The 10,460-nt window shown below is 40.9% G+C and overlaps 2 protein-coding genes across 4 annotated transcripts; both read left to right on the top strand.

Annotated features, from left to right (window-relative positions):
- Window positions 1-281: 281 nt before the first annotated feature.
- cbx8a (chromobox homolog 8a (Pc class homolog, Drosophila)) lies at window positions 282-3,406 on the top strand. Of its 3 annotated transcripts, none has more exons than XM_041996249.1 (5): window positions 282-510; window positions 645-688; window positions 1,091-1,156; window positions 1,562-1,628; window positions 2,403-3,406. In XM_041996249.1, the coding sequence occupies exons 1-5, from the start codon at window positions 442-444 to the stop codon at window positions 3,243-3,245; spliced, it is 1,089 nt and encodes a 362-aa protein (XP_041852183.1). In that variant the 5' UTR covers window positions 282-441; the 3' UTR covers window positions 3,246-3,406. The 3 variants fall into 3 exon arrangements, with proteins under 3 accessions (XP_041852183.1, XP_041852197.1, XP_041852191.1); XM_041996263.1 differs by adding an exon at window positions 1,272-1,331 and having other exon boundaries at window positions 282-688; XM_041996257.1 differs by having other exon boundaries at window positions 645-1,156; window positions 1,564-1,628.
- Window positions 3,407-5,991: 2,585 nt separating this feature from the next.
- Window positions 5,992-9,958, top strand: LOC121647115 (meteorin-like protein). The gene is made up of 4 exons (XM_041996284.1): window positions 5,992-6,204; window positions 6,660-7,063; window positions 8,599-8,658; window positions 9,056-9,958. The coding sequence occupies exons 1-4, from the start codon at window positions 6,128-6,130 to the stop codon at window positions 9,391-9,393; spliced, it is 879 nt and encodes a 292-aa protein (XP_041852218.1). The 5' UTR covers window positions 5,992-6,127; the 3' UTR covers window positions 9,394-9,958.
- Window positions 9,959-10,460: the final 502 nt, after the last annotated feature.

The following is a 10,460-nucleotide window of genomic DNA, read 5'->3' as shown; positions in this document are numbered from 1 at the left end:
TAATGGTTTAGTTTTGGTGGTCAGGTCCTATGTTAAACAAATGCTGCTTTAATTGTTTTATTACATTTCAATAGAAATGATTTGTTTCTACATCAGTGTGAGTCTCTTTGAACCCCCTCGGAGACCTCGGGGGTCGGCGGAGCTGCTCCGGGCGCCTCTGACTTCGCTCGTTCCGCTGTGCCAAACATTCCTGTACAGCAGCCGGAGCAGCGGGACTCCTCCCCTTCACTCAGAAAACCGGAGCACGTAGCAACAACTGAGCCAATGTGCTCCACCACGATCCGTCCTGCCGACTGCGGTGCCTGGCAACAGAAAAAGACGTGATGACGTCCTCTACAGATTACGTATTATGGGATGTGCGGAATTAAACAACCCGAAGAGGACGAGGGGAAAGCCAAAAATAATAAAAGAGACAGAAATAAACGAGGTTCATGGTGAATCATGGAGCTGTCGGCTGTCGGTGAGAGCGTATTCGCAGCCGAGTCCATCATTAAACGGAGAATCAGACGGGTATTCGCTGCTTTTTTTCCCCTCCCCATACACACATAGGCTGTTCCTCTACCTCTATTTCGTAAACATGTGTTTGTGTGGGGTCGGCAGGCAGTTCTCTGATAATCGGAATCTGTTGCGGATCTGTTTTGCAGGGTCGTTGGGAATACCTCGTAAAATGGAAGGGCTGGTCTCAGAAGTGAGTATAATAGCCGAGGCTGTGAAGGACAGCGCTCCATCCTGGCCGCTCGTACAACTGCACCACCCCAGTTTGTGTCGTTACTGAGCTTATGGATGTTTTCTTTTTATTCGTTAAACGCACTATGTGAGTTGGGGCGCAGTCTGATCCGTTTGTTGTGGCTTGTGTGCGCCACTCAGGTGTTTAAAATGTCCGAGCTTGAGCTCGCTGGTGTGATTTTAAAGTCCACACTAGCTTTAGCAATGGCTGGGTTTCACCATGCGTCACTGTCCGCTACGTAGTCTGTAATTGCAGCTGCACGCAGCAAAATTGCTTTGATAAAAGTGTGACACCGCGCCTGCAGGCGCGATGACATGTGTTTTGCTCAAAATATGTGCCCAACTCTCGGGTGTTTTCACATAGGTACAGCACTTGGGAACCGGAGGAAAATATTCTGGATGCACGCCTCTTCGCTGCCTTCGAGGAGAGGTGAGGGTTTGACAGCGCAGAAGTAGGCCTCTCTGCAGAAACGAGATGGCATCGCGCACTCTGCACGTCTAGATGTCAATTCACAATGTCAATTAGTCTATTTTTTTATCTTTAGAGCTTACTTGTTCTGAAAGGAAGTGACATCAAGCCTCATGTGGCTTATTTTCCACTTCAAGTAAGATGTGGGCAAGCTTTCTCATTACAAGAAAGTTGTCAACTTAATTCGTATCAATTTAAGTTCAATGTATTATTATTTTTAGAACTTTTAGTTAAAAAAGAAAGTATAACTTTGAACCACAATGTCAGATGTATACTGTTCCGTTAATAATTTGATTTCCCGGTTGAGCTAAAAACTTGATAAGAAATTTTAAGTAAATATGTTGATGATTGTTCTTATTTGTACAGGGAGCGAGAAAGAGAGCTGTTCGGGCCGAAAAAGAGGGGACCCAAGCCCGAGACATTTCTCCTGAAGGTGGGGTGAATGTTTTTGGTGCATTTTTCTCCAGTTTCCATTTCATATTTTCGAATTTCTGCCACGAAATGGACAGATTGCTCATTCTGGCTACGTTCTTAGTCATTTTAAAACTGCTTTATTGTGTTTCAGATTCACTTAAAACCTTAAAACACCAAACTGCAAACAACTGCAACACTATTTAAACTCTTCCACATAGCGCGTGATTTTATGAGATAATGTTTTTCAACCAATTGTACATTATAAGCTTCTATAATACATATTCTAAAATATTAAGCATCTGTCCCATTTCTGTTATACAAACATAATTGTCATTAGGAGTTTATTATTTGCAGATGGCCAGTCCGTCACATAAAAGCACCAAACAAGCTGTATGTGAGAGGGGAAAGACGCCGCATCTTTTGCAGGCCAATATTTATACTCATCAACGGGAAAATCAGGTTAATTTTTAACCTAGCTGTAAAGAGATTAAGAAACCAATCCACGTAATGATAGTATCTTCTACATCACAAATGGGACAACCGATCCACGTAATAGTATTATCTTCTGAGCATAATCATAAGTAGGACACGTTCTGCAAGAATATTATCTCCTGTACATCATTACAACTGACACACACCACTCAAACCACTAAGAGAAAATTCATTCTCATAGGCCTTGGGTTTTGTAACCAAAATATGTCTTCCTATGATCAAGCTTTAAATATCATGAAAAAGATCTAACATTTTAATTTATAGAAAATCTCTCCTTGTAAATATTTTTCTGTGTCCTCAGGCCAAAGCCAAAGAAAAGACGTATGAATTTAGAAGAGAGAGTCCCAGAGGAATACAGGTTTCTTATCCCATCCCAGAGCCCGTCATAACACCGAGGGCTCGGGAGGGTTTACGCACCGTGGTTCCAACAATCTTCCCACCGAGTTCAGTCAACAGGGGGGAAAGCTTCCACGTCCGACCACCAGAGTCAGAAAGGAGGCCCAGACCTTCGCCAGCACTTATAGACCAGAAATCCCTGCGGTTCCCCAAAAAGCGAGGGCGCAAGCCGAAGCTTTATTTGCATCATAACAAACATGATGCCAGCAGCTCAGTGGAGCCGGACACCAAACGGAGCAGGTTACAGGAGGAGCCGACGTCACACGGCCTGTCCAAACTGTCTCAACGCCTGCATCATCCCAGAGATGCTCCAGATCACAGCCTCGTCCAGCTGACCAAGAGGTTCCAAGAAGAGACCACGATAACGCCAAAGTCAAGCAGCGAGCAGAGACATGTGGGAGGCGCAGGGCGCTCTTGTGCTTTCAGTCCATATGTGCGTAAAAGTGATCAGGACGGACACAGGACTTATTTGAGTAGAATGGCTATTCCCCAGCCCAACAAGGTGAAACACCCCACAGAGCAGCGGGTCTATCAGTTTAATAAATGCTGTGCTCTCCGCGAACTAGCTCGTGCAGAGTCGTCACAGTCCGAGTCCACCCAAAACACATCCGCTCTGCCATCCACTTCCTGGACCCCCTCTTTCACCAACCTGGACACGGTTACTGTGACAGATGTCACTATGAACTCCTTAACAGTCACTATCAGAGAGAGCAGCACAGACAAAGGCTTTTTTAAAGATAAAAGATAAGTGTTTGGTGTTCTGAAGAGGACTGTACTATACCGAGGTAGCTGTTATATACAACTAACAAACAGGCCAACTGTTATACTATATTTTTTCTATGTAACTTTTGAACATGTACATAAGTATTTAATACGTTGAAGAAATAAACTGAAAGGTGGTATTATAAAAAAAAACGTTTTGCTTGTTTTTATTATTTTTTATAGAAACATTGACTGCTCATCATTAACAGAATCTGTCGGCCTTTGAGGAATAACCACACAACTAATTAGATCAGCTCCAACAACAGTTACAACGATAAATTCATTTAGATGAGGTTAGTTGTACAGACTCAAATGTTCGGTTTTAACTGTAGCAAAGTTGGAGTAAAATTAAACTTAACACAATTTGTCAAACAGCACGCGAGCCAAATAAAGGTTTGAAAAAGAAACTAATCATTATTTCTATTAGTAGTTGAGGGCATTTTCTTTTATATGTGTAACGCACTCACAAATAGGAAAACAACGTGTCGTTCGGGGCGGGATTGACAATAGAGGATGTTTTCAAGGAAGAAAATTATTGTAGTTTCTATTCAAGAATATACCAACTTTTAATTCTTTAATTGCACACGATTTGGATTTTTCTAAACATAATTGTAGACCGTATTGAACGGTGCACTATGATTTTCTTATTGTAAAGGTCACATTTAAGTTTATTCTTTTTGGCTGCAGACATTATTTGAGAATTCTGAGGACCACAGGGCACACACACACGCACACACACACACACACACACACACACACACACACACACACACACACACACACACACACACACACACATATATATATATATATATATATATATATATATATAAGCCCTCTTGTGACTCATGACTTCCTTATATGTTAATAAGTGAAAAATGGATTATTTCCGTGACACCAACCGGTTTAATTTAAACCATGAAGGCCTGGTATTAGGCTGAAGAAATACTGACTCTTCTTCCTCATGTCAGAGTTTCACCTCCTACTTCTTCTTTTCGCTCTCTTCTTCATCTTTTTAATCATTCAGATGAAACCGTTTGTAGTAATGTGTGAATGACCAAGCAAGTTTCTGTCACTTATTTATTTATTTATTTATTTATTTTTACCTTCTACATTTTTCTTCTCACCACCAATGTGGTAAATTTCTCACAATGACTCCAGAGGTCGTGTTGTGGGCTTTAAGCATGACACCAAGCCTATCCGCGTTAGATCAGAGTTGAATTAAATTTTATAGTAATCTCCGTATCACAGAGGAGGATGCGAAGCCTGCATAGAGCAGAGACTTCGTGTCTTTATGGAAGAACACACTTTTTTCCAGTGGTGTTTCCCGTCTTCTGATTGCGTCAAATGTATTTTTTAATGGTGACATCTTGTACAGATCGGAGTTTTCAATTAATGTCACGTATCACCTTCGTCTATTAGGCCCGTAGGAGCAAAACTCCAGTGTGAGGATAAAAGGCCGCTTCTCAGATACAAAGCAGCTATTCACGGACTTGTGGCTCTGTGACATATGACCCAGTCTGATTGTCCTCAAAAATGATTCCAACCAGTTTTTCACTCTCTGATGATCATCATAATTGGAACTGAAGCTCTATAAAAACTGAAAAAAAATACTATTATCCATAAATGTGTTTAAGGAAAATATTTCACGTTATCAAGTAATGAATCCGTAACATTAAACTGACAGTTGTGGATATATTTGTCCAGATTTTAAACATTCTGTGACGTGGTCGTTAGCTAATAACTAAGACAACGTTTTACTCGACTTGACCAAAAACTCACCCTGGGGGGTCATTTGCCTCGGGCCCTTTAATAAGCTAACCTTCAGAAATGCCTGCGTGGTCTACTGTCACGGTCCACAGAGTTTACCTCCACAAGATGTCGCCACCAGCAAGACCTTGAATGGGTGCCAGCTTATTTATTTATTTATTTATTTATTTATTTTTGCACAAAGAAATCTGCAGGTGGAAAAAAGGAAAGAAAAAAAGAGGCAATGCAGTTTAGTTTTTGGTGGATTAATCGTTGATGAAAGTTGGTGACGCGTTCCGCTCTGTTTTCATCTGCAATATTAGAGGTCGTTGAGTTACAACCTGCTCCTCCTCCTCCTCCTCCTCAGGCCACAGTGGCCTGCAGCGAACTATTGTGCCTTACAGATGTGAGAAGATTGCGTTGCATCATCCTGCCACTAGATGAGGCTCAAGTACAAAAAACTTAGTCTGTTTTTGTTCTTTGCAGCTAAGATGATCTCAGCATGAGAAATTTGGTTCCCGTTAAAGTGGGACTGAAACACGTCTCGTCCATAGACTCAGACTTTACCAGTTGTAGATACACTTTTTCCACTTTCGCAAAAAGACAAAACAGCAATCTGAGAAAATGAAACAGCGGGTTATAAACTGCCACGTAAAGCTTAAGGACTCCAGTATAAGTGAAATAATGGAGCACAGAAAGTGGGAGTGAATGAATTACTGCACAGAAAAGCGCACTGCTCTTAACAGATGGCTGAAGCCTTTCAAACGCATTGTCTCCTTAGAGAGCAAAGACAAAAACCTGCAGAGGCCAACAGTCTTCAACAACTGGATCGGTCCTAATTAGAGCCTGAGAAAGAGAAAGAAAGTGTGTGGAGTGATACTTGTGTGTGTGTGTGTGTATGTGAGAGAGAGAGAGAGAGAGAGAGAGAGAGAGAGAGAGAGAGAGAGAGAGAGAGAGAGGAGGGAGGGGGGCCGCAACTTAAGTCGAGCGACTCAGTCTTTTTTCTTTTCTTTTCCTCCATTAGAAGCTCTGTCAGCCCCACGCGACAGCAGACCGCGCGTCCTGTGGTTTAACTCTGTTGCCATCTTTTTTCTGGATTGTCATTTTTGTGTGGATGAGATGTTCTCAAATGTGATCATTTTAATTTCTTTTCTGGCCCTTCACTGTGCAGCTGATCTGTGTAACTGGACTGGAAGGTAGGCGATTTTTATTTATCATTTTAGACATTTTAACAAACTTTTCACGAGTGAATTGTGCATTTAAATGATTATGCAAAATTCTTTATTATTGTTAATATTCATGGGGACTGACGTGTGACAAATGAGGACTTACGTTTTTTTGTAAATCATTTGTGAATTTCTTTAAGATTTTTAATTTACTCTCCATCATCTGGACACGAGTCCATTTAAAGGCCTAAATATATAATTTAGGATCTGGTGGCTAAAGCAATTCACTATAATTTATTAACATCTTTTGCATTAAAAATGAAGACTTTGTTTATACTACTACTACTACTACTAATAATAATAATAATAATATTAATAATAATAATAATAATAAAGTAATTGGTTTACACTTTTTAAAGCATGACCAATGACGACATAACGTGTCGACTTAATCACCGGAACTAATAAAGACCCTGCGAATCCAGCGGTTTTGCAGCTGGTGTGGACTCTAGGATTGTTCTCCAGGTGCGGCTTCGCTGTACAGAGGGCTCTGTGAGGTGGGTCTACCCGGGTCAGGCTCTTAGGGTGGTTCTGGAGCCAAATCTGTCCTCCGCCCGGCGCAGTACCATCTGCATCAAACCATATCCGTCCTTTGGCGGAACCAGCGTCTTCATTGAACGGACCGGGGAGTTGGAGCTGCTGGTGACGGAGGGCGGGCGTCCCGAGCGGCAAGTTTTCTGTTTTAGGGCTGATGGGCCCCACAGACCCGCTATCTACCTTCAGGCCAGTCCACAGAGTGATCAACCCTGGAGCAGACGTACGATGGGTTTCAGATATGAGCTGGTGAGCATCAAGAATGCTGCGCCCATGGGCACCGGCGTGCTGCAGAGTGAGTATATGCACCCAATCAGTACTCCTTATTTCTAAACACATTACATACTCTTCTGTCAAATTCTATGTACATTAGTGTACTATACAAGAGAAAGAAAGAAAGAAAGAAAGAAAGAAAGAAAGAAAGAAAGAAAGAAAGAAAGAAAACAGAATAAAACATTGTAAATTGTCACATGATTAACCTGATGTTAATCATGGACCAAAGCACAATTTTGCTCATAATAAATTTCATGTGAATGGCCACAAGACAAAAACAATCATGAACAACAACTAAAGAAACCCTGGTTTAACCACTTTGTTAGATTTCTACTCATTATAGTGGATTTTAAATGAAAATGAATTAGTCTAATAGAATAATACAAGAGTTTTCTCTTTAAGAGAGCCAGCATGAAGTGGTTAAATACTTACCGAGAGTACCTCAAATATCTGACAACAGGTGAGAAGCTGGATTTATTTTCCATTACAGCCCATTAACTGTTGTTACAAGTTTTGGGTTTGAAGATTATGAAAAATCCCCTCCACTTAAAGGAACCTCATGAGCCTCCCTTTTCATAAGTTCAGTTTTAGCTATTAATTATTAATGAAGATTACTCCTTACACACATTTTCTGAAAGATTCTCTAAAAGCATGTGTACAGGTTCACAGCTATATTGTAGGGAGTTAAAAACATTCACAGAGTAAGAGATTGTTATTTAATAATAATTTATGATTATTGTTATTATTATTATTATTAATAATAATAATAATAATAATAATAATAATAATAATAATAATAAATAATTATAATTGTAATTATTAATAATAATTAATAATAAAAAGGAGATACTTTCATATCAGAATCTTGTCTTGCTGACTGGAGCATGCAGCTGCTGGTCAGGCTTGTATTTTGTCTGGTTGTCTGGTTTCCATTAGGGGACAAAGCAGGGAGGACACAGCATACCACAGGGCAGCCGGAGGGCACCGGGGCAAGAGGCCTTCATTCAAACTGCAAATACTTTGCAGATTCCACAAATGCCTTATCATTGTGCATGTCTGTTTATTAGCATTTATCAATGTGTGCGGCCTGTCCCAATGTGGTGATGTCATTCTGTCTCTTTTATCGACAGCTGCCTGTTTATCTTCCCTGTATTGCCAATCTGACTGAGTGTTTGACTCCTGCAGTTCCTCACATTGGCACTGGGTCATTCAATTAGGTGGATACAATAAAAGTCAAACAAGGGGTCAAGACTAGTAAGGGTTTTTGATGTGGAGGTGGTGCTGTGGGTAGAGTGCTTAAAGAAGCTCAAACACAAGAGGCAGCATTCCTCCATCTAATCCATGGTTCCTTCAGTTTGTGATGTAAGGATGGAGATGAATAGTTGGTATGAAGGTCAGTAAGGTCGCAGGCATAAGTTACACCCTTCTATCAATCAATGTCAGTCATCATGCTATGGATTATGCATGGTTTGCAGAGAGCGGGAGTTACATTAATGAAAGAAAAACACTGCAGACAACAGATATGACATACGGTTTTCATCTGCTTTCACCCCACAGCTTCATGCAGACCCTGCAGTGACACAGAACTGCTCATGGCCATCTGCAACAGTGACTTTGGTGGGTATATCTTTGTTTATAAATTCAAGACAGGACACATAAATGTCAGAGAACAAATGAAAAGACTTGTTAATGTACATTAACAACTATTTTAATTTGTTCTCTGACATTTATCATTTGCTCCACTGAATTCGCATACTGAACTGATGACGAAGAGGAATTTCTTGCAGTGATGTGTTTGTACATCATATTGCCTGCAATCTAATGTAGACAATGTAAAAAAAAACAAACAAACAAACAAACAAACAAAACAAACAGCTGTTTGGGATTCAGTTGGGATGTTGAGTAAAATGTAAAACCCAAAAAGCTTTTAAAGATATTATACTCTATTTAGATGATGAAAATGATGATAAATGGTTCTGTTAATCCCTGTGGTTCTGCTTTGTCATCTTTTTAGTGGTTCGAGGCCACATTAACAATGTCTCCCACGACTCTCAGCGTCAGACATCTTTGGTGGAGGTGTCAGCAACAAGGGTGTACTGGCAGCGCAGTGGAGTCTTTGAGCAACAAGTGAATCCGGCTTTGTCTTCTCGGTTGTCTCAATCCTGGCATGGACACATCCACACGCTCATGCAGTGCCATGTGAAGCCTGGGGCTGGAGAGTTTCTCTTCACAGGATCAGAGCACTTTGGGGAAGCTTGGTTAGGCTGTGCCCCCCGATACAAAGACTTCCTATCTGTTTACTACAAGGCTCGGACAGAGCATCGGAACTCCTGCGACTTCCCTCCAGACTGAAGGGCCACATAGTCTATCCCCAAACAGCTCTGTACTGACGCTGTGGGATCCTTGTAACGCTGTCATGTGCCAGCAAGGTGGCATCCAGCCCCACCAGCAGGGGCAAAGCTACTGAAATGCTGGTGAAAAACACATTTGGAGCAGCAGAACAGGGCAAACAGCAGGGCCTCCTGCACTGAAGCTCCAAAAGGGCTGGCTTTTGTCTGTCTCCCATCACTGCCCTCAGCCCTGGGAGACTAAAGAGGGGTTGGATTGCTGCTCTCTTTTTGTGACTCTCCCCTCATCAACTGTTGTTCACTTCGCTGGCTCTGTGTGACAGTTGCCCTGTGAACTTTTATGGGGGGGAAAGTGGAGACGCATCCATTCATCATCATCAATGTGTCTTTGTGAGCAGGCTTGTACGAATATGCTTGTAAAAATGTGTTTAACCTTGACTACAGTTTGAAATTGTCTTCTTTTGTGTCAATGTTCAAAGTTGACATTTTCATTCTTTTGTAATATATATCTTGGTTTGAATTCACATTTTTTTACAGGGTTGCTTTGAATAAACTGCACAAATATAACATATTTGTCATTTGGACATATGATTATTCTTTATCTCACTCAAATCTAGTTTTTAATGTCAACAGTTATAATTAAAAAAAACTTTAAATAAAGATGTCACTAAATTTCTTAATAATCTGAACTTAAATGTTAAAAAGGCATTATTTCATCAGCCCCCTCAGATCAACAGCATCTCCTTCTTAATAGTTGACTTTATGGTCAAAAATTAATCTGTGCCTCTTTTCTTTGTCATGTGAACCATGATTGTTAGTTTCCAAGGGGAAAAAGGATTCATAGCTGAAGTGTCCATCACTTAGAGGGAAGTCCCTTTTCCATCTTCATTACATCTTTCCCATGAAATAAAATTATTATGATGATACAATTGCCTTTCCATAAAATGTCTCTAGATGGCCAATAACTCAGAGCAGATTGAATCAGGCGTTTCTTTTGAGTTTTGCCCCTGCATCTCAACCTAAGAAGATGAATGAACAGATGTGAGGCCCCAAAAAGCCTGGGGATCCTCC

The sequence above is a fragment of the Melanotaenia boesemani genome, chromosome 2 (assembly GCF_017639745.1).
Source record: "Melanotaenia boesemani isolate fMelBoe1 chromosome 2, fMelBoe1.pri, whole genome shotgun sequence".
Classification (NCBI taxonomy): domain Eukaryota; kingdom Metazoa; phylum Chordata; class Actinopteri; order Atheriniformes; family Melanotaeniidae; genus Melanotaenia; species Melanotaenia boesemani.
Note: the sequence above shows the minus strand (reverse complement) of the source record. Positions and strands in the feature narration are given on the sequence as shown.